The sequence below is a fragment of the Heterodontus francisci genome, chromosome 2 (genome assembly GCF_036365525.1).
Source record: "Heterodontus francisci isolate sHetFra1 chromosome 2, sHetFra1.hap1, whole genome shotgun sequence".
Lineage (NCBI taxonomy): Eukaryota > Metazoa > Chordata > Chondrichthyes > Heterodontiformes > Heterodontidae > Heterodontus > Heterodontus francisci.
Window position 1 is genome coordinate 154061864 of NC_090372.1, and position 27675 is coordinate 154089538.

At 45.0% G+C, this 27675-nt stretch overlaps 1 protein-coding gene across 2 annotated transcripts in view; it reads left to right on the forward strand.

Moving 5' to 3' along the window:
* The window catches only part of zgc:110410 (uncharacterized protein LOC553618 homolog), a 42939-nt gene extending 26086 nt beyond the window's left edge, over positions 1-16853 (forward strand). Inside the window, exons 4-10 of one of the 2 annotated variants that reach the window (XM_068051478.1) lie at positions 6192-6245; positions 6327-6417; positions 7050-7087; positions 7198-7285; positions 7380-7469; positions 10920-10967; positions 13760-16853. In XM_068051478.1, coding sequence (XP_067907579.1) covers positions 6192-6245; positions 6327-6417; positions 7050-7087; positions 7198-7285; positions 7380-7469; positions 10920-10967; positions 13760-13909 — 559 coding nt within the window. In that variant the 3' untranslated portion in view covers positions 13910-16853. Of the gene's footprint in view, positions 1-6191; positions 6246-6326; positions 6418-7049; positions 7088-7197; positions 7286-7379; positions 7470-8925; positions 9021-10919; positions 10968-13759 lie in introns of those variants that run through there. The other variant, XM_068051486.1, reaches the window with a different exon arrangement.
* The last annotated feature ends 10822 nt before the right edge of the window (positions 16854-27675 follow it).

Below are 27675 nucleotides of genomic sequence, written 5' to 3' on the forward strand. Positions count from 1 at the left end.
CCACTGCCTGAGAGTGTGGTGGAGGCAGATTGAATCCTGGCTTTCAAAAGGGAATTGGATAATTATGTGAAGAGAAAAAAATTGCAGGGCTAGTGGGAAAGGGCGGGGAATGGGACTAGGTGAGTTGCTCTTACGGAGAGCCAGCATGGACATAATGGGCTGAATGGCCTCCTTCTTTGCTGTAACCATTCTATAACTTTATGACTGTATGTACTTATCTCATTAAAGGTTTCAGTCAGCTGACTGTGAGCTGCCTTATCAGTGCTGCCTTAGCAACTGTATCCAATGAAGATCATGTCTTTTAACTTAAGCTAGCTTTGCCTTTTCCACAATGCACAATTATATCATCTATTTTATGTTAATACCTCTATAAATCCACACTACCCTTGATCACAATACAGTGACCTATAAGAACACTGGGATCAATAGCCTGACAAGGTATTCATCAAGGAAAACAGTTGAATCCTTAACACCTTCACCTTCAGTCTTTAGCTGGTCTTTTGCAGTCTTTTATCTGGGCGACGGGGGTCTCGGCCACCAGCTAAAGTACTGGTGAGAGCCCCACGTCGCCTCCTCTGGGGAAGGCCCACCAAATCAAGTGCCGATTAGGCATTTAATTGGACAACGGCGGGCCTTCCTTGGGATCAAGGACCCTGGTGACATATGTCCCACACGCTGATAACTGTCAGCCAATCAGAGGCTGGCAGCTCTTTAACTGAGCAGCGCCACCGTGAAGGTGGTGGCTGCTGCTGAGGTGAGGGACCCCGGCCAAAAGTAAGTGAGGGTGGGAGGGGTTTCGTGGGCTGGGGGTCACAGGGGAGTGAGGTGGAGGAGCGTTGGCAGCAAGGGCAGGGGGTGGCTCTCAGTGGGCCCCCCACTTTCTGATGCCTGGGCCATTGATCAGGCACTGTGCCTTTAATGAGGGACACCCCCCCACCCGGAGCCAACAAGCAACCTGCATGGGTTTGCTTGGGGTGCTCCCCATGTGGCAACAGGCCCACCCGCTGATCGTCTAATACCGGTGGAGGCGTTGATGAGGCCCTTAATTGAGCATTAATTGCCCACTTAAGGGCCTCAGTTGTTGGCAGGATGGGAAGGCTGTTCATGGGCTTCCTGCCCCAGACTTAATTTGGATGGAGGCAGGAAGGTGGCGGGCCACCACCCAGCACCACCACCCCCCTCCCCACCCCACGCCACCATCCGGCCCGATTATATGCTCTCCCTGCCTCCAAAGTCATCACAGGGAAGAACATAAAATTTCCCCCCTCCAGTTTGGATTATATTAGTATTTGCATTACCAACAGTATGTGCACAAGGTACTATGTGAATGAATTGGCCTTTCTTGCCAATTATCAAAATAAAAGTCAAAGTTAACGATTGTTTATTAACTTTAGAATCCTAAATTTAAACATTGAGTATGCACATATTTAGTAGATAGGGCTAATTGATGAAATAGAGCATTGAGGTTACAAAGGCATGTTATGTCATACTAATTCAAAATTAACTGCTTGCTGATTATAAATTTACATTTGAGAATGATTCTGTGTTTGATATAAATTTCTGAGATTAATTTAGGATTAGACTTCTTAGATAGCTAACAAATTATCAGCTTTAAAAAGCTATTCTACTGAACAGATTAAAATCCACATGCTTGTATTTAGCAAACATTTGTGCTTGTGTTGTTGAACTAGTATCCCACCTTCCTCTAGGAGGATGTGACAGCTTTCTGAGATGTCAGAATGATGAACCTTCATCTATGGATGCACCCTCTGTTCCTCTTGAATCCTGTGCTCATGAATAAATTCACCTTTTGCACTGTTAGCTCTATTGGGACTAGTGTTTTAAAATCTCGCCTCCCTTGATCTCAGGGAAATTTCTGTATCTGAGTAACACTTATACATGACTGATATAGTCATACAATCTTAACTTTTGTAAGCTTTCTTTGTCTCTGTCAAAGATGCACCCTTCTCCATTAATTACAGAGAGACCTTAGAAGGATGAATGAGAATGGACAGAGACTGCTTGAGTTGTGTACCTATCATAACCTCTGCATCACCAACTCGTTCTTTCACACCAAACCCTGTCACCAGATTTCTTGGAGGCACCCAAGATCACATCATTGGCACCAGCTTCCACAGTGTGGGCTGCGACACCGACCACTCCCTGGTGTGCAGCAAGGTTAGACTCAAACCAAAGAATCACTCCAAGCAGAAGGGCCGCCCGCGCATCAACACTAGCAGAATCTCTCATCCACAGCTGTTACATAGGTTTCTACATTCACTTGAAAAAGCCCTTCAAAACACTCCTACAGGGGATGCAGAAACCAAGTGGGCCCACATCAGAGACGCCATCTATGACTCAGCAATGACCACTGTGCCACAGGCAGCACAGTGGCGCAGTGGTTAGCACCGCAGCCTCACAGCTGTTTGCAAGTTCTCCCTGTGTCTGCGTGGGTTTCCTCCGGGTGCTCCGGTTTCCTCCCACATGCCAAAGACTTGCAGGTTGATAGGTAAATTGGCCATTAGCAATTGCCCCTAGTATAGGTAGGTGGTAGGGAAATATAGGGACAGGTGGGGATGTGGTAGGAATATGGGATTAGTGTAGGATTAGTATAAATGGGTGGTTGATGGTCGGCACAGACTCGGTGGGCCGAAGGGCCTGTTTCAGTGCTGTATCTCTAAAACTAAACTAAACCTATGGCAAACGTGTGAAGCAGAATGTAGACTGGTTTCAGTCTCACTTTGAAGAGCTGGAACCTGTCATAGCTGCGAAGCGCATTGCACTGCTGAACTACAAGAAAGCCCCCAGCGAGTTAACATCTGTACACTTAAAGCAGCCAGAAGCGCTGCACAAAGAACAGCCAGGCGCTGCGCAAATGACTACTGGCAACACCTATGCAGTCATATTCAGCTGGCCTCTGACACCGGAAACATCAGAGGAATGTATGATGGCATTAAGAGAGCTTTTGGGCCAACCATCAAGAAGATCGCCCCCCTCAAATCTAAATCAGGGGATACAATCACCGACCAACGCAAGCAAATGGACCGCTGAGTGGAGCACTACCTAGAACTGTACTCCAGGGAAAATGTTGTCACTGAGACCGCCCTCAATGGAGCCCAGTCTCTGCCAGTCATGGATGAGCTGCACGTACAGCCAACAAAATCAGAACTCAGTGATGCCATTGATTCTCTAGCCAGCGGAAAAGCCCCTGGGAAGGACGGCATTACCCCTGAAATAATCAAGAGTGCCAAGCCTGCTATGCTTTCAGCACTCTACGAACTGCTTTGCCTGTGCTGGGACGAGGGAGCAGTACACAGGACATACGCGATGCCAATATCATCACCCTCGATAAGAACAAGGGTGACTGCGGTGACTGCAACAACTACCTTGGAATCACCCTGCTCAGCATAGTGGGGGAAGTCTTCGCTCGAGTTGCTTTAAACAGGCTCCAGAAGCTGGCTGAACGCGTCTACCCTGAGGCACAGTGTGGCTTTCTAGCAGAGAAATCCACCACTGACATGCTGTTCTTCCTTCGCCAGCTACAGGAGAATGCCGTGAACAATAGATGCCCCTCTACGTTGCTTTCATTGATCTCACCAAAGCCTTTGACCTCGTCAGCAGATGTGGTCTCTTCAGACTACTAGAAAAGATCGGATGTCCACCAAAGCTACGAAGTATCATCACCTCATTCCATGACAATATGAAAGGCACAATTCAGCATAGCGGCGCCTCATCAGACCCCTTTCCTATCCTGAGTGGCGTGAAACAGGGCTGTGTTCTCGCACCTACACTGTTTGGGATCTTCTTCTCCCTGCTGCTCTCTCATGCGTTCAAGTCTTCAGGTGGTGGCAGGTTGTTCAACCTTGCCCGTCTAAGAGCGAAGACCAAAGTACAGAAAGTCCTCATAAGGGAACTCCTCTTTGCTGACGATGCTGCATTAACATCTCACACTGAAGAGTGTCTGCAGAGACTCATCGACAGGTTTGCGGCTGCCTGCAACGAATTTGGCCTAACCATCAGCCTCAAGAAAAAGAACATCATGGGACAGGACGTCAGAAATGCTCCATCCATCAATGTTGGCAACCACGCTCTGGAAGTGGTTCAAGAGTTCACCTACCCAGGCTCAACTATCACCAGTAACCTGTCTCTCGATGCAGAAATCAACAAGCGCATGGGAAAGGCTTCCGCTGCTATGTCCAGACTGACCAAGGGAGTGTGGGAAAATGGCGCACTGACACGGAACAAAAAGGTCCGAGTCTATCAAGCCTGTGTCCTCAGTACCTTGCTCTACGGCAGCGAGGCCTGGACAACATATGTCAGCCAAGAGCGACGTCTCAATTAATTCCATCTTCGCTGCCTCCGGAGAATCCTTGGCATCAGGTGGCAGGACCGTATCTTCAACACAGAAGTCCTCAAGGCGGCCACCATCCCCAGCATATACACCCTACTGAGCCAGTGACGCTTGAGATGGCTTGGCCATGTGAGCCACATGGAAGATGGCAGGATCCCCAAGGACACATTGTACAGCGAGCTCGTCACTGGTATCAGACCCACCGGCCATCCACGTCTCCACTTTAAAGACGTCTGCAAACGCGACATGAAGTCCTGTGACATTGATCACAAGTCGGGGGAGTCAGTTGCCAGCGTTTGCCAGAGCTGGCGGGCAACCATAAAGGCGGGGCTAAAGTGTGGTGAGTCAAAGAGACTTAGCAGTTGGCAGGAAAAAAGACAGAAGCGCAAGGAGAGAGGAAACTGTGTAACAGCCCCGACAACCAATTTTACCTGCAGCACCTGTGGAAGAGTCCGTCACTCTAGTATTGGCCTTTATAGCCACTCCAGGCGCTGCTTCACAAACCACTGACCACCTCCAGGCGCTTACCCATTGTCTCCCGAGACAAGGAGGCCAAAGAAGAAGAATACAGAGAGACCTTTCTACACATACTTGATAACAAACTCCTACAATCTCTGCTACAAATACTTCTAAAATAACTAGATCTAAACTGAGGACTGAAGATTGAGAAATTTAGTGTCAAAAATACCATCTTATATCTCCTTAATTTATAAAGAATCCACCCCAGTACTAATGACCAATGAGTGATACTTGTGTTAGAAAAGTTCAGCCTTTTCGGTGTTAATCATCTCACAAGGCCATGTTGGTACCCAGATAATTTCCAAAGCAACAAAGCACCAGCACCTGGACATGGCGGGTCATTCACTTAGTCCATAGCTTCTCAGGTTTTTGCTCACAAAGAGTATCACACAGATAAGGCATGGTGTTGTTATGATTCTTTAACAAGTTGTCACTGGGCCTGTGGTGTTATCCTTAATAAGGAATGTTTTGTTTGTATGAACCTTCATGGTTTAATTTACGCTTTGCTTTCCCAGCATTCAGTCTGATTACTGACTCCATTTTGAAGACACATTTTGGGCAATTCTTAGAATATTTGTCGTACAGACCACTACTAGAAATGTGCACGTGACTGCACGCACGCTAGATGAGAACAGGATTAAGCTGTGATATCTGCAGTCAGAGAGCCTGCCTGCACTCATTATCAAGGGCTTTTAGGTGAGGTAGTGGAGAGTGCCCGTGACCTGTGGAACTGCATCGTAGTAAGAGACCTTCAAGACCTTCTGCCATCACACATGAAATGTCTATCAATGAACTTGCAGTGACAAAGCATGTCATTTTTGGAACACTGTTCTGCTTTACCAGTTTTTCATGTCTTCCTTTCTACCCACTCATTCACAATCTCTTTAAGCTAGTCACATACTTTCTCTGTTTTGTATATTTTTTTGATTTTCCATGCCTTCTATTGTCTCATGTAAATATCACTTCTGCTATTTAACCATCTTATTCTCCAGTTCTCCGGTTAAGCACTTTACAGGTTATTTTATTCATTTTTCCATGTGTATGTTTGATGCCCTCATTCTTCTTGTTGTTCTTTTCCTTTTTAAGCTAATGATGAAGAGTCCACACCTGAAACATAAACTTGTCTGTTCTCTCCTCAGCTATTGTCTAACCTTAAGCGTTTCCAGTACTTTCTGTTTCTGTTTCATTTTTGGTTCTGTGTTGAGAGATGCTGCTGCTACTGCATTAAATAGTTCTAATAAGTAATTATATTGGCAGCACACACTTTACACAAAAAAGTAAACAATTAATTCATTAAATGTCTCCTTGTTTTATTTACTAGGAAGGCCTTGAAACTATGGGTAATCAAAACTCACTGGTTTACATACGCTTTGTTGTAAGTATCTTTTAACAATTTCAGTCAATTACTTTGCTTCTCGTTTTCAGTATCTCTGAAGTGCCATTCTCTCTATTGCAGTCCTGTCCTCTTCATTTTACTCATTACTTTGGCTTGCTGCAGTGATGCTCGACGTAAAGCTCCATGGAACTTCATGCTTCTTTTATTATTTGTAAGTTATTGTACCAAATAGTTACTTTTAGTATTGCAGTTACTTTAGTCTCTCTGTAGCCAGTTAAAGGACCATCTTCCTAACCATGTGGTTAGGTGTTTGAGTCGCAAGGCTGCCTGTCTGGTCAAAATCTCCAACAGCTGGAATGTGTTTCTTTGGGTGGTCCAAGGTTGAGCACATCACTGTGATGCACGTCTTGCCCTGCTAAAAAAATTCCTGAGGGACAGCAAATGAAAATTAATTTGCAGCCTGAGTTGATAGTGGCTGCACAATTGAGGGAAATTAATTCCAAAAGGTATAAATCTAGCAATGTATATAGTTCAGTTGCCCCGCTTCCTACCTATAATTTTGTCTCATTTTCATGTCCTTGCTTAAGTACTTCCTGTGGCGAAACTGTGCATGGGATCTGCATTTAAATTCAGCCATCTGCTGAGTGGTTTCATCCAGTTCCTCGTAGTTGTGGTCCATGTTACAAAACTCCCTATCATATGACACAGGTTGGCACTAAACTGCGAGGTTCAATGCCCATAGTATTGGCAGGTATGATGTCCCTCAGGAGACATAAACAACATTCATTTTGATTTAACCCTTTAGTAAATTAGATCATGATATTAAATTCCTTTCACCTGCAGACTATTGTGGAAGGCTTGATGTTGGGAGCTGTTTCAGTGTAAGTCTTTATTTTGCTTGAATTATCTTTTATACATTAAACAAATACTTGGATGCAATTTTAACTTAAAACATTTAAATTATGACTCTTTTGCCTTTAATTCATCTCAGCTTTTATGATGCTGATGCAGTGATGTGGGCCGTTGGTGCTACTGCATTTGTGTCAGTTGGACTAACACTATTTTCCCTGCAAACCAAGGTACTGTTTGCAATACTGCACCAACTTTTTCTTGTACTAAATTGCTCATTGCTGAAATCTGAATAGTTGTGTATAATGCACCTTCTTTTTTCAGTGGGACTTCACCACGATGAGTGGAATTTTATTCGTCATACTACTGGCTTTGTTAGCATTCGCAATTCTATGTGCCATAATACAATCATTTGTAAGTCCTTTTATAAACCTTATGATTACATTGTGAAGTTTAATTTTAGAAAATATAAAATCATGTCTTTGATCATTTCCTGTAGAGGGATAGATAAGACAGATGTAGTAATTATGTCCAGCTTTCATATCGACACACCTTTCCTTATTGTTACAGTTATATTTCTGAGAGGAATCTAGAGATAAATGATTATAGAAAACCAAAAACATTGCTTATTGGTCCATGTTTAGGTAACATTATCCAGTTATATGGTCACTGGGGACCAATCATATTTCAATATTCAATTCAATGAAAACACATTAACCAGCCATGTTGAAATTACACCTATTTTGCATTAAATTTTCCAACCTAATAACCTCCTCCTTTGCATTATATTAAAAATAGCAGACTCGCAAAACATTTGTGGTCAAATTAGTATACTTCACCAATTCCATTATCGCATGCACCCTCCCATGCCATCAACTCCCTCCTGTGCCATCCCCATCCCATGCCATCCCTCCAATACCATCCCCTCCTTCTCACTCCTCCAATGCTATCCCCTACATCCCATACCATTCCATCCTACCCATGCCATCCCCGTCCACCTATTGTTAATGGTAGATTAATTATGTTGTTAAAGATACACAGGTGAAGGGCATTATTTAATTAAGGACTTAGAAAGGATATAAAGAGAGCCTGCTGGGACACGGGGAAAAAAAACCAGGAGGCAGAGATATGTAATGCCACATTCTGTGAATAAACCGGCTACCAAGAAAATAATCTGTGCTTAGCTTCATTCTTCACTTTTTGGCTTGCATCTGTGTAAAACCCATTCCAGCCTTCCATGCCTTTCCCATCCCATGCTATTCCATCCCCTCCCATACCAGCCCCTCCCTCCCTTAGTATCCCCATCCCACTCAATTCCATCCTTTCCATACCATCTCTCTCATGCCATCGCCATTCTGCCCCCCACTATCCCCCCCCCCACTCCCATGTTGTTCCACTCCCTAATGTTGCCCCCCAATGCCGTTTTCCCCCATCCAGCCAGGGCCTCCCCACTTCACCTTCCACAGTTTTCTGTTCACCAACCCGCTCACCATACCACTGCTGCTACCAACTGTCCCCTCTCATGCCATTCCTTTCCCCTGTCCCCAATCCCTCCAGTAACTTTGTTATTGGGCTCCTTCCATTGTTTATTTTCCTCCACCAACCCCGCCACTCACCCCACCGCTGCCCCTGCCATCGCCGCCCCACCAACCATTGACAGTCGCACCTGCATATACACTCCAGTCTTCCACGCACTCCATGTGTACCAAGCTCCGCCCTCCAAATCAACCCACTGACCAATCAGAAAAGTGCATACAGACGAAAACTGGGTATAATTATTATAGATTATTGTTTGCCCCATCTATCTTAAAATTACTTGTCTTTATCTCTGCCTGTGTGCATTCCTTTCTGCCCTCTGTTTGCTTCCCAGCCTTTTGATCCACATGATCTCACACTCCACATCAAGGATTTTGGACTTACATATATTCCATAAAACACCTCTATGTTTTCTCAAAAAGGGGAAAGGTAAAACATTTAAATAAAATTTTAAAACTTAAAGCAAAATTGGTGATTCTTTAATCTTCCACTGGCTTGTGTCAGCAGCTGGGGAGAAGACTGGTCTAACAAGGAGTGGTTCTATAAAGTACTCAGTCCTGCTCACTTCAACTACTGTATGAATCTGAACTAAGCTGAGTAGGATGGTGGGCTGTGGAATAGTAGAGGCATTTTATATGGTAACCGTAATGTACATCAGAACAGGAATAAAGATGGGGAAGAAACAGGATTTGAATTTGGTTAATGGCCATTCTGTGAAAGAATCCAATGTGGTGGAAGAGTCAGTTACTAGGGAACATAGGTTTAAGGTGAGAGGGGCAAAGTTTAGAGGGGATGTGCGAGGCAAGTTCTTTACACAGAGGGTGGTGAGTGCCTGGAACCTGTTGCCAGGGGAGGTGGTGGAAGCAGGTACCATAGAGACGTTTAAGAGGCATCTTGACAAATACATGAATAGGATGGGAATAGAGGGATACGGACCCCGGAAGTGCAGAAGGTTTTAGTTTAGGCAGGCATCAAGATCGGCGCAGGCTTGGAGGGCCAAATGGCCTGTTCCTGTGCTGTACTGTTCTTTGAATATGCGGTTATCAAGTGCTAGTATAGGAGATAATCTGATTATATGTCAAAATGGGTAATTGCAGCCCAATATAATTAATTGGAAAGACTGTATTTATAGTATCGAGTACAATTTTGGCCAGACTATCTTCAAAAATTCTTGGGGAGGATCCAGAGAAAATCAACAAGAATTCTCAAACATAAGGTTCAGAGTCATGGAAATAGACTCATGCAACTGAACTTATTAGTAGAGAAAGAAATTATAAAGGGAAATGTTTAGCCTTTAAATTATTGAGAAATTAATAATGATCTAAGCTGGATAGTTGATCAAGATAGTAAGAACAAACCTGCAATACACATGTTTAAAATTGATAACTCTGATTAGTGAAACATTTACTAATTTGCTCTCCAAGCACAGAGTTTTGGTGACCAGGAACATGTATCAGGAAGTTCAGCACAGTTGTCAGTGGGTCCCCACATTTTTTTTAATCCATCACAAATTCCCATTGACCCCTGAAACCAAATTCCTGATATGCACTCCAGTGGTGTGAAGTTCCACTTTGGGGGCTGGATTTAGTCGTGCCGGCGGGGCTCCCCATGCCAGGCTGAAAAGGCGAGGGGAGCCCTGCCTCGACTTTTGGAGCTCCCACCTTTCCCCTGGTGCAATTCAATGGCGCTCAGGCACTTAAGTGCCTGGTGCCGGGATCCCCACCCCTTTAAGGACGGGGATTCCGCCTCCAACAGCTGCTGGCCAATCGAATGGGCAGCAGCTCAGCAGTATTGGCAGCGCCACTGGGAGCAATGGCCACTACCGGTACTACAGAAGGTCTGGGAGCCAGCCCAGCACAGAAGCCTGGGTCAAGTGGTAAGTTAAACAGGGCCACTTGGGCCAGTCCAGCAGGCCCTGGTGATTGGGGGAGGATCAAAAGGATGGGCGTTGAGGGTGGGGGTGTTACTGCTGGGGTGGCCTTTGCTGCCGGGAGCCCTCCATGGGTCTCAGATTGCCCACGGTGGAGGTCCCCCCCTCCAAGCCCGCAGGGCCTCATTTTATTGGGCCACCTTCCCACGTGGCGGAGACCCCCACCCCCCCCCAACCGCTGGTTTAATACCAGCGGTGGGAAGAGGGTCTTAAGTGGCCAATTGGCCTCTGGGCGATAAGGCTGTAATCGACCTTTCCTGCCCCCCACTTAGAAGAACCCCCCCGCCCCCATTTTTGGATTTGTGCAGTATCACCAACCAAAAGATAGTGGGCTATGAATCATGATATCCAAACAAATCCCATCAATTTGAATTTAAATTGTTTTTTTTTCCCTACAGTGGTTGCAAATTGTTTATGCCTCCCTCGGAACATTGGTCTTCTCTATTGTAAGTATTATTGACATCTTGTCTCTTAAGGTCACAGTCATGTATGAGTTATACAGTTTGCCCTCATAAATGGTGTGACAAATGAGTCTTTTGTCTTGTGTCACGGGGCAAAATATTTCTGTAATGCTCTTGATAGAAAATTATGACCAAGGCATTATATTGTGAATACTGCCGCATTTGCCTTCTTAACTCCACTTATTGCTAGTTCCCACCTGAGGCTGCTTTTTTCACATTTTTGGCAGCTCCTGTATGCTCTCCTATGGATTCCCTCACCTTTCTCCTTACAGGGCTCACTGGAGCTCCTTTATCTTACTTACTTCTTTTGGTACTGTCCTACTAAACCATCTAAGATTATATTTTTTTCATTTACACTTGGAATGTGCATAGCTTCTGTGTTCGGCGGTATGCCCGTATAGGTATTCCACTTGGCCTCAATTAAATTTTCTCTAGTCAAATTGATTAAGCTCTTCAACAGCAGCAACTTGCATTTCTATAGGGCCTTTAATATAATAAAATGTCCCATGGCTCTTCACAGGGGCATTATAAAACAAAATATGACACCGAGCTATATAAGGAGATATTAGGGCAGATGAGCAAAAGTTTGGTCAAAGAGGTAGATATTAAGGAGTCTCTTAAAGGAAGAAAGTGAGGTAGAGAGTCAGAGAGATTTAGAGAGGAAATTCTATAGCTTAGGGCCTTGGCAACTGAAGGCACAACCACCAATAGTAGAGCAATGAAAATCAGGAATGCTCAAGAGAACAGAATTAGAGGAGCACAGATACCTCGGAGAATTGTGGGGCTGGAGGGGATTAGAAATAGGGAGGGGTAAGGCCATAGGGATTTGAAAACATGGATGAGAACTTTAAAATTGAGGCATGACTTAACCTGAAGCCAATGTAGCTCAGCGAGAACAGGGGTGATAGGGAAACGAGACTTGCTATGAGTAAAGACATGGGGGCAAAGTTTTGGATGACCTCAGGTTTACGGAGGGTAGAATGTGGGAAGCCAGCCATAGTGCATTGGAATAGTCAAGTCTAGAGGTAACAAAGGCATGGATGAGGGTTTCAGCAGCAGATGAACTGAGGCAGGAGTGGAGTCAAGCAATATTATAGAGGTGGAAATACACGATGCTGGTCACAGGTAGGTGGTTGAAAGCTCATTTCCAGTTCAAATATGACACCAAGGTTGCGAACAGTCTGGTTCAGCCTCAGATAGTTGTCAGGGAGGGATGGAGTCAATGGGTAGGGAACAGAGTTTGTGGCAGGAGCCAAAGACAATAGCTTCAGTCTTCCCAATATTTAATTGGAGGGAATTTCTGCTCATCCAGCACTGGATGTCATCTAAGCAGTCTGAAATAGAGAGACGGTGGAGGTGTCGAGAGATGCAGTGGTGAGATAGAGCTGGATGTCGTCAGCATATATGTGATTTTTGTGGCGTCAGTGGGGCTCCTGGCACTAGGCTGAAAAGGCAGGGGGATCCACGTTGCAGCCACTTGGAGCCCTGCTGGCGCAATTGTATGGCGCTCAAGCAATTAACAGCGCAGCTCCCTTTAATGATGAAGATCCAACCTCCAAGAGCTGCCAGTCAATCAGAAGACTGGAAACTCGGTGGTATCAGCAGTGCCACCAGGAGTGGTAGCTACCACCGGTGCTGCAAGAGGCCTTGGACCTAGGCCCAGTGCTGGAGCCCGGACCCAAGGTGAGTGAGGGGGGCTGCTGGGGGCCAGACCAGCAGGCCCTGGTGAGGGGACGGGGTGGGTCTGGGTGGGCATTTAATGCAGGTTGAGGGGAATTAATGTAATAGGCCACAGATTGCCCACGGATGAGGCCCCCCTCCCCCAAGCCCTTACGGAGGTCACCTTGTTTTAGCCGTCTCCAGGGGCTCCAGAAAATGCAGTCCGTGGAAACTAACATTTTGTTTTTAGATCATGTCGCTGAGGGGGCAGCATGTAGATGAGAAATAGTAGGGGGCCAAGGATATATAAGAGCTAACTGTATGGGAGCAGCAAGAGGTGATTCTCTGGCTATGGTTAGTTAGATAAGATTGAAACCAGGTGAGTGCAGTCCCACTCAGCTGGACGACAGTGGAGAGGCGTTGGAGGAGGATGGTGTGATCAGCCATGTCCAAGTCTGCAGACTTGTCGAGAAGGGTGAGAAAGTATAGTTTACCTTTGTCAGTCATATAGAATGTCATTTGTGACTTTGATAAGAGCCGTTTTGGTACTGTGGCAGGGGCAGAAACCTGATTGGAGGGATTCAAATATCGAGTTCCAGGAAAGATGAGCACAAATTTCCCTCATAGTCTTCAAATTGGCGCTTTTAAAGATACTGCCCTTCAGACGAAATGTTAAATACAAGTCTTGTCTGCTTCATCAAGTGGAAGTTGAAGATCCCATGGTACTATTTGAAGAACATCAGAGTATTCTTCCAGTGTCCTGCCCAGCATTCCTCCCTCAATACAAATCATCAAAGGAGGGACTAACTGGTCATTCATCTCGACTGCTGTTGGTAGGATAATGCTCGTGTAGAATGATTAACATTTTAACCTACATAATTACTTTTACGGTGTTGTTTCTATTGATAGGTTGCTATATAACTGTTATTATAAAATTTAAAGACACAGAAGGGCTGAAATTCCGCTGGATGACAGTGGAGTGGAGAGGTGTTGCAGCAGGATATCATTTCCTTTGCAATGGCTCCAGTGAGCGAATATAGAACTCATGCTGAATTTGTTTTAACCATTTAACATAGTTTAATTACAAATATAAACTTTTTTTTGTATTTCCTTTTTAGTACCTGGTGATTGACACTCAATTCATGCTGGGAGGAAAGCACAAATACAGTCTGAGCCCTGAGGAGTATATATTTGCAGCACTGAATCTCTACCTTGACATCATAAATCTCTTCCTTTTCATACTCCAAATTATTGGTCTGACTCGTTAGGAAGTGAAACAGAATGCGTTAAGCACATATCACATCGTCAGTAAATTCTGCAAATGTATGTGATTGTTTATAACTGATGCTTTTTTTATAGAAACAAGAACAGAAAATGCTGGAAATACTCAACAGGTCAGGCAGCATCTGTGGAGAGAGAGTTTAACGGGCTGGATTTTATGCACCCGGGAGCGGTGGCGGGCAAAAAAAATGGCGGCTTGCATGTGCAGGCCACGCGCCGCCATGCTGCCCTGATCTTCCTCATGGTGGTCTACAATATGCCGATTGGGCCGCCCAACCCCGCCCCCCACCAATCACATGGAGGGGCAGACTCTCAGACGCTGGCAATGGTGTTAGCTCTCTGTGTGCAAACGCCATTTTCAAAGCTTTAAAGTTATACCCCCCCCTCCCACTGAACTGATTAAAATTCTGCCACCCCTTTCCCACTGCCCAATAACAAAATTCATTATCTGCCCTCCCACCCGCCCCCAAAGTGCTTACCTTCCACATTTGACCTCCCCCCCCACCCCCAAACTGAACAAAGTGCACACGTCACCCCTTCCCACCATCCCCTACACTAAGGATGTAAATTTGACCCCCCCTCCCCCTAACCCGCACTAAAAATCTTAAGTTCCCCCCTTCCCCACCACTGCGGCACCTGCTTTCCCCAGACATGAGTGCCAGCCGCCACTCAGAAGATCAAGGCCCGACGGTAAGATTAGAGTCAGTTTTATTTAAATGCATATATTCTGTCTCGCTGCCACCGGGAAGATTGGGCTCAGTCCTCCCATCATAGGGCTCCATGGCGGGCCGCTGTTGGAACGATCTTCTGGCCACTCACCCCCCCATCCCACGGAGCCCAATGTCGGCAGCTCTGTAAAATCCTGGCCAATGTTTGAGGTCTGCTTTTCTCTCCACAGATGCTGCCTGACCTGTTGAGTATTTCCAGCATTTTCTATTTTTGATTCAGATTTCCAGAATCAACAGTATTTTGTTTTTGCATTTTTATAGAAACCCTGTTTATCAGAAAGCAATGACCCAATAACAAGTTTAACATAACTTCCTTGCTTTTGTACTCTATGCCCCTCTTAATGAAGCCTAGGATGCAGTATGCTTTATTAACTGTGCTCCTTCAACCTGTCCTGCACATTCAATGATTTATGCACATATACACCCAGGTCCCTCTGCTCCTGCAACTGCTTTAGAATTGTACCCTTTATTTTATATTGTCTTTCCACATTCTTCCTACCAAAATAAATCACTTCACACTTCTCTGTATTAAATTTTATCTGCCACATGTCTGCCCATTCTACCAACCTGTCTATGTTCTTTTGAAGTTCTACACTATCCTCTTCACAGTTCACAGTGTTTCCAAGCTTTGTATCAGCTGCAAATTTTGAAATTGTGTCCAGTCCAAGGTCTAGGTCATTAATATATATCAGGAACAGCAAGGGTCCTAACACTGAACGCTGGGGAACTCAACTACAAACCTTGCTTCAGTACAAAAAAAATCTATTAACTGCTATTCTCTGTTTTCTATCACTCAGCCAATTTCATATCCATGTTGCTACTGTCCCTTTTATTCCATGAGCTATAACTTTGCTCACAAGTCTGTTGTGCAGCACTTTATGAAATGCTTTTTGGAAGTCCATGTACACCACATCAACAGCATTACCCTGGCCAACCTTCTCTGCTACCTCATCAAAAAACTCTAGTAAGTTAGTTAAACCTGATTTGCCCTTAACAAATCCGAGCTGGCTTTTCCTAATTAACCTGCATTTGCACAAGTGACTATTACTTTTGTCCGGAAATATCGTTTCTAGAAGCTTCATCACCACCAAAGTTAAACTGACTGGGCTGAACAAGGATGCAACATTTGCAATTCTCCAGTCCTCTGGCATCATCTCCGAATCTATGGAAGACTGGAAAATTATGGCCAGTCAATATGCGATTTCCACTCTCACTTCCCTCAGTATCCTTGGATGCATCTCACCCAGTCCTGGTGGTTTATCAACTTTAAATACAGCCAGCCAATCCACTACCTCCTCCTTATCAATTTTAAATGCTTCAAGTATCTGAATTACCTCCTCTCACCATGACCTGCACAGCATCTTCTTCCTTGGCAAAGACAGATACAAAGTATTAATACCTCAGCTATGCCCCCTGCCTCCATGTGTGTCGCCTTTTTGGTCCCTAATCGGCTCCAGTTCTCCTTTTATCACCCTTTTACTATTTATATGCCTCTAGAAGACTTTTGGATTCTCTTTTATATTAGCTACCAGTTTCTTTTCATATTCTCTCTTTGCTTCTCTTATTTGCTTTTTCACTTCCCCTCTGACCCTTCTATATTCAGCCTGGTTCTTGGTTTTATTATCAACCTAACATCTGTCATAAGCACACTTTTTCTTATCTAAACCTCTATTTCTTTCCTCATCCAGGGAGCTCTCATGGGAATATACCTTGTCTGTGCCCGAACTATCTCTTCTTTAATGCAGCCCATTGTTCAGTTACTATTTTGCCTGCCAACCTTTGATTCCAATTTATCTAACCCAGATCCATCCTTATACCACTGAAGTTGGCTTTCCCCCAGTTAATTATTCTTACTCTGGATTGTTCCATGTCCTTTTCCATAGCAAACCTGAACCTTATGATACAATGATCACTGTCCCCTAAATGTTCCCCTATTGACACTTCATCCACTTGGTTCACCTCAATCCCAAGAACCAGGTCTAGCAGTGTCACAAAACAGACGAAGATATAAAACAAATATAAAAAGTAGAAACCCAAACTAAAAGAGATCATTTTATCACTTTGTCTTAATGCATTAGTGTTGTTTATTCCACTATGTCTGCTAATTAATTGTAGTACATTGAAAATTAAAAGTGTCTGAGTATAATGGATTGTAAACTGTGAAACTGTAGAGAATCAGAAACCTACTTCAGTTCATATTATAAAGACTGGAAATATTTTCCAAATAAATAATGCATACGTAGTTGATCTTTCCCCTACATCACCAAGATCAATCCTTGATCGTAGTTCCTTTCAATTATCACTAAAATACCCCACTTATCAATTTTTCTAAAGTTGTTAATTTTATCTTGCTTTCCCATTTATTTTGATATACAAAAACCAGTTAACAGAAAATTGACCTGGTACATAATTTTATAGCAGGTTTCTTTTGTTATATAATTTCAAAGGTTTTGTGCCTGTTTGTCACATTGGCTAAAAAAAGTCAGGCTGGGGTGACAACTCTTGAGACTTAGAATTTAATCCAGCCACTGTAATTGGACAAATCTTTTCTGTCAGATTCTTAAGTGAGCTGACTTTGGGCAGTTACAAACAAGTTTGTAGTAAATGTGCATGAGCTCACAGCACTAATTGGAAACTCACTGTGACCACAGGGATGGCTAACACGGGAAATCAAAATACTAATCTGGTGTAGCAGGTAGCGCTGTTGAGGTTAAAGTGCAGTGCTGAAATGGAGACGCTTTAAACTGACCTGGGAGTGAATAATGCTGACACTAGATGCAAAATAGTGAAAAGTGACCCAGCAGGATTATCAAGCACCAGATTGGATGAGGTCTAAACCTGGCCTAATTTTCATAAAGGCATTGAGTTTCTGGTTTATACTATGTCTGGAATTGGGAGCTTGCCAGAGATGGTGATGATTTGGGATGTGGCCAGTCACAAATAGGCAACCCTGGATGGGAAACTTCAAAGACGTGTGGTCATCTAAAAGTAAATGGTCGCATAAGGGATAAAAATTGTGTTTGCTTTTTTAAAAAAAGCTGCAAATGTTACTGGTGATTTCAGGTTGGAGCAAAACAGTGGCTGGCACGATAATTGTGCAGGCAGACAGCAGTCTGTGGGCAAATGATGGAGTGGTGCAAATGTGAATCCCCTGCTGGATGGCTTGTGAAATGGAATTAGTGCTGAAAGAGTTGGTGCCAAGGAGGGTGATCATGTTTATTACTCCATGGTACCCTCCTGATAGACAGCAACGGAAGGAGGCAGAAAAGCTGATGTAGCTGGTTATCTTGAATGTCACAAGTGGAGACAGCCCTTGATGCAGATTTGCTTCAAGTTTTTAGCATCACAAATGTGGAGCCTGTTCTTCAATTGCTGGCAGCTCGTTGTGCCAGGATTTGCTTGATGGCACCATGCTAAGTGCACCCAATTAGGCTCTGCTGGCTATTGATCATCTTGGCATGCTGTGTTTCATTTGGCTTTGTGGTGTTTTCAAAGCACGCACAGGATCAAGGGTAATCAAGGAAATACAGATCTCTAATTCCACCAACAAAGCCCAGGACTTTGGGAAATCTTGCCACTTGTAAAAATTGCATTGCTGTCTTATGCTGTGTTATCTGTTCGATATGTCTCTGTACTGTAGGATGGTTAATGTCCTCTTGGCAGCCTGGTACAGGCATAAAATTCATGTCAACAGTATTCTTGATAGCCGTTAGCAATGCCATGCAGGGCATGAAATCTGGCTGCAGGTCAGACTACAGCATGTAGCATAACTAGCGGCATAGTGGTGCAGTGGTTAGCACCGCAGCCTCACAGCTCCAGCGACCCGGGTTCAATTCTGGGTACTGCCTGTGTGGAGTTTGCAAGTTCTCCCTGTGTCTGCGTGGGTTTCCTCCGGGTGCTCCGGTTTCCTCCCACATGCCAAAAGACTTGCAAGCTGATAGGTTATCCACCGCCAATTTACGTAGGGCTGCGGGGGCAAAAAATGGCCCACCCGCCCCAGGCCAATCAAAGCTCTTAAGTAGCCACCTAACAGCCACTTAAGGGCCTTTGCCCGCCTCCACACTGATTTTACGTGTGGTTGGTCGGGTGGCCGAGGACCGAAGAAGTCGCCTAGCAAAACCAGGTGCCTTCTGAGCGTCTCAGGGTGGCCCAATAGAGGGCCGCCCCCGCTACCCCAAGACCCAACATGTCCCCCTTTCCCCCAATCGACCACCCTTGCCTAGCCAGGGCCCGACCGATTACCTCCAGTGAGGCAACCAAAATCTTTTTATTTATTTATTTAGAGATACAGCACTGAAACAGGCCCTTCGGCCCACTGAGTCTGTGCCGACCATCAACCACCCATTTATACTAATCCTACATTAATCCCAAAACCCTCTCACACCCCCACAATTCCCCTACTTACACTAGGGGCAATTTACAATGGCCAATTTACCTATCAACCTGAAAGTCTTTGGCTGTGGGAGGAAACCGGAGCACCTGGCGAAAACCCATGCGGTCACAGGGAGAACTTGCAAACTCCACACAGGCAGTACCCAGAATCGAACTTGGGTCGCTGGAGCTGTGAGGCCGCGGTGCTAACCACTGCGCCACCTCCTCTTTTATCTCCTCCCCTGCCACGCCTGAAGATTCTATACCCTGGAATATTGAGCTGCCAATCCTGCCCCTCTCTCAACCCCTCTCTGTGATAGCAACAATATCATAATCCCATGTGCTAATCAGCGCCCTCAATTCATCTGTCTTACTAGTAAGACTCCTTACATTAAAATAGATGCAATCCAGCCTTGCATTTTTCCCTTGTGCCTTAACAGGTCTACATTTGCTCTGCCTTCCAGACTGACTCAGTTTCTCTTCTATATTTGACTGAGCATCACTCCCTACTGTACCTCCACTCTGTATCCCATTCCCCTGCCAAATTAGTTTAAACCCCACCCCACCCCCCCGCCCCCTACAGCACTAGCAAGCTTCCCAGCAAGGATGTTGGTCCCGTTCCGGTTCAGGTGCAAAATGTCCAACTTGTACAGGTCCCACCTTTGCCAGAAACAGACCCCGTGATCCAGGAAACTAAAGCCCTCCCTCCATCCGGCTCCCAGGCATCTTCCCTTCATGCTGGCTGCAGTCCCAGCTGTGGCCACCACTGCAGTGGCACTGCTGGGACTAAGAGCTGCCAGCCCACTGATTGGCCGGCAGCTCTAGTCGGCGGGACTTCCTAACTCAAGCCAGTGGAAGTCCTGCCTCACACCAATTAAAGCCTGGGGACCCGTAAAATATAGGTCGGATCCTCACGCGAGGTGGACACGGGTTTGCCACTGAATTTTCAGTCGGTGGCCGGCTCCTGTCCGTCTACTGTAAAATTCCGACCATTATTTTGTTGGATTGGAGTCTGACTCACAAAAAGGAATGTATGAAAAGGACTGCAAAAAATCATCTGGCCCATCAAGCCAGGCCCATCCATACTGTAGCTGCATACATGCCATCCACCCACCATAGGAACAATAGGCCATTTAACCCTTCAAGCCTGTTCCGCCTTTCAATGAGATCATGGCTGATCTGCGACCTAACTCCATATACCCATCTTTGCCCCATATCCCTTAATACCTTTAGCTAATAAAAGTCTACCAATCTCAGTTTTAAAATCACCAACTGATATGGCATCAATTGCTGTTTGCGGAAGCGAGTTCCAAACTTCTACCACCCTTTGCGTGAAGTGCTCCTAACTTCACTCCTGAAAGAATTGGCTTTAATTTTTCAAAGTGATTCCTGACAATGCTGGCCACCACTGACGTCATCAGGCTGCGCTGTGGTGCGCACATGCGCAGATGGTCTGCTGCTCTCTGCGCATGCGCTGTGTTCCGGCTTTCCAGGACTGGTTAGCGCATGCGCCGATGTCTTCATCGCGTGACGTGTGCATCTTCGGGCAACGCACCTGGTCGGCCTCTGCGCATGCGCTTTATGCAACGCCAACGGGTATTCACGCATGCGTCAACCTTCGGATATTCAAGCATGCGTCAAGCTTCGGCGCGAGTTTCGGAAAGTGGAAGGAGGAGAGGTTTCGTCGGGCATTTTCTCGCAATTATTTAGTCGTTTTGAAGATTTCAATCTGCTTCATTTTTATCAGAAAGAGGAGATTGCTCAAGGTAAGTTGCTCTGAAAACATTTCCATTGTCTGGGCCACTGCATGTGCTCCAGTCCCTGTTGTAAATTGCTCTGAAAACATTTCCATTGTCTGGGGCACTGCATGTGCTCCAGTCCCTGTTGTAAGTTGCTCTGAAGACATTTCCATTGTCTGGGCCACTGCATGTGCTCCAGTCCCTGTTGTAAGTTGCTCTGAAAACATTTCCATTGTCTGGGGCAGTCCACTGCACTGCACTAAAATCCTTTCCATTGTCTGGGGCTGTGTGCAGGCAGTACATGTGCTCCAGTCCCTGTTGTAAGTTGCTCTGTTCCTGCACCCATCAGAGCCATGCACATGGACACACAGCCACATGTTTCCCCATCCACCCTTGAAACAACCATGCAGAGCCTTGTGAGACTCCGCAATTGACAGCTGCTGCCTGTCAAGCAGAGAGGGCATCCAAAGCGGTCAAGCACTTGGGGAACATTCAGCAAGAAGAGACTGAGCACTAAAAGAAACAAGCATGCCGTGTCCAGTGGTAGCACAAATGTGAATACTCTTGCTGTGTACACAACTGGTGAGCTGGGAGTGCAGCCACACCGTCCCCCATCCTCAGTGTTGCTTTAAGGCAAAGGTAGATAACAGAGAAAGAAATGGAAGGTGATGCTGATAGTAGTAGGCAGAATTAAATGGGAGTGGATGGGAAGGCTCAGGAGTAGCATAACCACTAGCACGGATCAGCTGGGCTAAATGGCCTGCTTTATGTTCATAGTCCAAAAGAAATGTGCTTCTTTTTCCAGCACCCTCACATCATTCATGTTTTCCCTGAGAGCAGCATTGAACCATCACGAGATAAGGGCAGTAACATCATCCTGACTCCTACAGCTGAGGTGGGTACTAAGTGATTCATTGGCAGTGTTATTTTTTTTTTAATATAGTAGTATTCCGGAACTCTCTTTGCCTCAGCTTCAGTTAGTGTGGCTTGTGCCACTTTATTTAACTCTGGATCGGCTTGCTGAGCCTTGATCAGAGAAGACTTATTCCCTTCAGATTATCCAAATCCCCAAAGAAAGTTTCAGGTATTCGGCTATCTGTGGTGCCAATTTGACCTCTGACAATGGAACTTGTTTAGCCATTGCTCGGGTCACTATACATGAAGGAAAAATTTCTGGAACCTTTTCCTGCAACTGTTCTGTCTCTTTGACTTCACTTGGTTTTTCTATGACTACTGGAGAAGCTACAACCTTCGCTCCGGCTAAATCATTTCCCAGGAGTAGGTCAACTCCGTCTACAGGCAAACTATGGACAACTCCTACAGTTACCGTCCCAGACATCAGGTCACACTCTAGGTGCACCCGATACAAAGGTACGGGTGTACACTCCCCACCAATACCATTCAGTAAAACCTTAGCATTCAGTGCGCTCTCTGGTGGAAAAGTTATGCCTTTCACCAGCAAAGGAGCTTGGGTGGCTCCTGTATCCCTACGTATAACTATAGGTTCACCTTGAGGGATAAGGAGTTACTTTTCCCTTTGACAAGAATTCCCTATAGCTCTTAGGTATCTTATTCACGTCCCCCTGCACTCAGAGCAGTTTTTGTATTTGGCCTTACAGCTGCAGTCAGAGCTATAGCCTGAACTGTCGTACTCTCGGTCAGGACCCCTTTCTTTGCATTGGCCTTGTGCACCCCAATGAGTCCCATGGGTTTACCCCACAACTTCCAGCATTCTGCACGAAGGTAGCACCTTGTAGCAATGGTTACACTTAGGCTTTCTGACCTTATTTCCACCTTCAGCATCTTCCTTTCTGGCCTAAGGAAGGAGATCCCAGGGCATTCCCAGCTGTCACTTCTTGTCCCTGGCTACTTCCCTTCTTTTCACCCACCTTCTATCCTTCTTGGGTTTCTGGGGGTGACGGACAAAGGGTTTGGGTTTGTAAACAAGCTTGTAATCATCAGCAATCTCAGCTGCCTGTCTGGCTGTTGAAACCTTCTGGTTCTCTATGTAGGTTCTTACTGACAGAGGGAATGAATTTTTAAATTCTTCCAGGAGAATTATTTCCCTAAGGGTCTCATACGTGGCCTCTACCTCGAGTGCCCGCATCCAACGATCAAAGCTAATATGCTTTACCTGCTCAAATTCTATATACGTCTGCCCAGGCTGTCTGCAGAGGTTCTGAAATTTCTGCTGGTAAGCTTCAGGGACTAACTCATAAAGCAGCGAGAACAGCCTTTCTTGCCATCTCATAATCTGTAGAAGCCTCCTCAGAAAGCATGGCATAAACTCTGCCCAACAACCTGCTTTGCATCAGCAGTGTCCAGCTTTCCTTCGGCCATTTCATCTATCTGGCTATCTTTTCAAAAGAAATGAAAAATGCCCGTGTCCCTTTCCTCAAACATCGGGAGGGCTTGCACAAATTTAAACAGCTCTCCACTGGGTCCTGGGCTGGAGTCAGATCTTTCCGAACCAGAATTTTCCTTCGAGTCAAGGCCACTCTTTTGTCTTAGTTCCAGCATTTTAAATTCGAATTCCTTTCCTTCTCTTTTCTTTACCTCAAGTTCAAGTTTCTTCATTGTCAATTTTCTTTCAAACTCGTGACCATAATATGATAGAATTTTACATTATGTTTGAAAATTAGGTAGTTCAATCTGAAGATAGGGTGTTAAATTTGAACAAAGGAAATTATGAAGGTACGAGGGGCAAATTGGCTGAGGTGGATTGGGAAAATACATTAAAAGGTATGAGTGCATAGACAATGGATAGTCTTCAAAGAATTATTACATAGTTTACAGCAACTAGACATTCCTTCAAGGCACAAACCCCCAAAAGTAAAAGCAGTCGACCGTGGCTAACAAAGGAAGTTAAGGATTATATAAGGTTAAAAGAAAAGGCCTATAAAATTACCAGAAATAGTAGTAAACCTGAGGATTGGGAGGATTTCAGAATACAGCAAAAGTGGAACAAGAAACTGATAAAGGGAGAATAGAATATGAATGTAAATTCGCAAAAATCATAAAAATGGATTGTTAATGCTTCTATAGGAATGTAAACAGGAAACTTTTGGCTAAGACAAATGTGAGTCCATTACAGGCAGAGTCAGGAGAATTTATAATGGGGAATAGAGAAATGGCAGAGAAGCTAAATGATTACTTTGTATCTTTCTTCACTGAGGAAGATACAAGAAATCTCCCAGAATTAGAGATCCAAGGGACTAGGGAGAATGAGGAATTTAAGGAAATTAGTATTAGTAAGAAGGTTGTATTGGAGAAATTAATGGGGCTGAAGGTTGGGAAGACCCAGGACCTGATATTCTACATCCCAGAGTGTTGAAAGAGGTAGCTATGGAGATAGTAGATGCATCTTCCAAAATTCTATAGATTCTGGAATGGTCCCTGCAGATTGGAAGGTAGCAAATGTCACCCCACTATTTAAGAACGGAGAGAGAAAACAAGGCATTACAGACCTGTTAGCCTTACATCAGTGATAGGGAAAATGCTAGAATCTATTCTAAAGGATGTGATAAATGGACATTTGGATAATAATGATCTGATTGTGCATAGTCAACATGGTTTCAACATGTTTGACAAATCTGTTGGAATTTTTTGAAGATGTTCCTAACAGAATTGATAAAGGGGAGTTGGTGGATGTAGTATACTTGGATTTTCAGAAAGCTTTTGATAAAGTCCCCCACAGGAGATTGGTTAGAAAAATTAAAGCACATGGGATGAGGTAATATATTGCCATGGTTCAAGGATTTATTAACAGACAGAAAACAGAGAGTAGGAATAACAGGTCATTCTCATGTTGGGAGGCTGTGATTAGTGGGGTACCACAAGGCTCAATACTTGGGCCCCAGTTGTTCACAATATATATCAATGATTTAGATGTGAGGACCAAAATGTATTTCCAAATTTGCGGATGACACAAAACTAGATGGGAACATGTGTTGTGACGAAGAAGCAGAGCGGCTTCATAGGGATTTGGACAGACTTAGTGAGTGGGCAAGAACATGGCAGATGGAATAAAATGTGAGGTTGTCCACTTTGGTAGGGGAAACAGATGTGCAGAGTATTTCTTAAATGGTAAGAGATTAGAAAGTGTAGATGTACAAAGGGACCTGGGTGTCCTTGTCAATAAGTCACTGAAAGCTGACATGCAGGTGCAGCAAGCAATTAGGAAGGCTAATAGTATGTTAGCCTTTATCACAAGAGTATTTGCATACAGGAATAGTGAAGTCTTGCTTTAATTGTACAGAATCCTGGTTAGACTGCACCTGCAGTAGTGTGCAGTTTTGGTCCTCTTACCTTAGAAGGATATTATTGCCATTGAGGGAGTACAATGAAGGTTCACCTGACTTGTTCCCGGGATGGCGGGACTGTCCTTTGAAGAGACAATGGGGAAACTAGGCCTGTATTCTCTAGAGTTTCGACGAATGAAACTCTAGGGAGCGGGGTGGAGAAGTAGTGAGCAGTTGGCGGGAGGGAGCAGGGAGGAGAAGTGCTGAGCAGTGGGCGGCAGGGAGCAGGGAGAAATGTGAGCAGTGGGCGGGAGGGAGTGGGGACAAGTGGTGAGCAGTGGGTGGGAGGGAGCAGGGAGGAAAAGCGATGAGCAATTGGGAGGGAAGGAGCAGGGAAGAGAAGCCAATGCAGAGTTTATTTGCTTCTCTGTAAGACTGAGCAGCACCAGCTTTATTACAGGCAGCTACTTCAGTCAATGATACTGAATTTACACATGTGCAAGGAGTATGCCATCTCGTGGTTGCGTTGTCAACAAATGTGCCTTTCTTGGAATGGCTTACCGGTGTACTGTGGACCATGACCCAAAGCTATCTCCTCCAGGGAACCAGACTGAAAATTGCATTTATTGTGTTTGCTACCGATGCACATGATGTACCTCTCAGTTGGCGAACGATAGAAAATTTGGAGAAGTAGTCGTTAATAAGTGAGAAATGATCACCTCTGATGGTAGATAAGTTAGTAAATATTCTTGATCATGGATGTGATCATGAGGATGAAGTGGCTCTCTGTGTTGACTCGACTGATACTCCTGACATGCATCGCACATCCTCACTGCTCATACTACTTCATTATTGATCCCTGGCGAATAAATTATCTCACATTCAAGTCGTCTTGATCTTTCAATGCCCGTGTGACCTTGAGGTAATTGGATAAGGATATCTTCAAAAAGCACTTTTAGTATCAATACTTGTCTGCCTTGAAAATGACTACTAGGTAACCCTGATTCGTCACGATATGGTCAAAAGGTTCTGAGGCCTGTGGGAACCTACTGCATTGTATCTGGCCATCCACTGATGAAGCGCTGCCATAATGCCCTTAGGACAGGATCTCTGGAAGTCTCTGTTTGGAGCTCTTCATATTTGTTCTGCCAAATCACATTCAATCAACATTATACACATCTTCTAGTTCCACATCTCCTTTGTCCACTTGGACATCTAAAGGTATATCTTCCATCTTCTTGGGGTTGGGTAGCCCGCTCAATGTGTCAGATGTAACCTTCAGGTTTCAGGTTTATATTGGACCTCACAATTGTACCTTGTACTTTGATTAATAATCTCTGTGGTGGTGTTCTGGTGAGTGTTTTTTGCCAAATCATTGCTGACAGCTTATGATTAGTCTCAACCACAAAGTGTTTGCCAAATAGGTGCGTGTGGAATCTAGTAACACCAAACACTAATGCCAATGTTTCTCGTTCTATGTTTGAATAGCTCGCCTGAGTGGGTGACAAACTTTTAGAACCAAACACAACTGGTTTACCTTCACAAGAAAACAGCAAAAAATGACTAAACGAATAATAAGGAAAGAGAAATTAGAATACAAGAGAAAGCTAGCTAGAAATATAAAAACGGATAGTAAGATTTTCAACAGGTATTTAAAAAGGAAAAAAGTAAAGTGAGTGTCGGTCCTCTAGAGAGAGTGTATGGGGAGTTAATAATGGAAAATAAGGAAATGGCGGAGGAATTGAACAGATGTTTTGCATCTGTCTCTACAGTAGAGGATACAAATAAAATCACAGAAATAATTGTGAATCAAGAGTTCAAAGGAGGGAGGAATTTAAAACAATTACCTTCACCAGGGAAAGGGTACTGAGAATTATTAGAACTAAAAGCTGACAAGTTCCCAGGTCCTGATGGACTTCATCCTAGGGTTTTGAAAGAAGTGGCTCGGAGATAGTGGATGTATTGGTTTTAATTATCCAAAATTCCCTAGATTCTGGAAAAGTCCTATCAGATTGGAAAATAGCAAATGTAACTCCGCTATTCAAGAAAGGAGGAAGACAGAAAGCAGGAAATGACAGGTCAGTTAGCTCAACATCTGCCATACAGAAAATGCTGGAATCTATTGTTAAGAAGGCTATAGCAGGTCATTTAGAAAGGGCAGGATTTTATTTTGGGCAAACAGGAGCTGGCCACCGATGTAGAAGTCGGTGGCCAACCCACTTCTGCCTAGCCTGGGGATCCGTCCCGCATTTGACGGGTCCCCAGGCTTTGACTGTTCCGAGGCGGGTGCTCCACCTGCTTGAGGGAGGAAGTCCCGCCTCATTGAGCTGCCGGCCAATCAGCAGCCCTGCAGCTCTTAGTCCCAGCAGTGCCACCAGGAGCGGTGGCCACTGCTGGGAGTGCAGTCCAGCTGAGGACATGGAGCCAGGAGTCCAGGTAAGTTTGGGTTGCCTTGCTGAGGGTAATCGGTTGAGCTCCGGCGAGATAAGGCTGGTCGTTTGGTGGTGGGGGGGGGGGGGGGGGGTGGGGTAGGCGGGAGTCTTGGGTCCTGGGGGTGGTTGGGGAAGCGGGGGCAGCCCTCAATCGGGCAGCCTGTGCCGGATTGTCAGGGCCCACTCCTGGGGTGCGGAGAGGCCACCAGCTTTTCCCGGGTGGTCTTTCCCGGCTCCAAGAT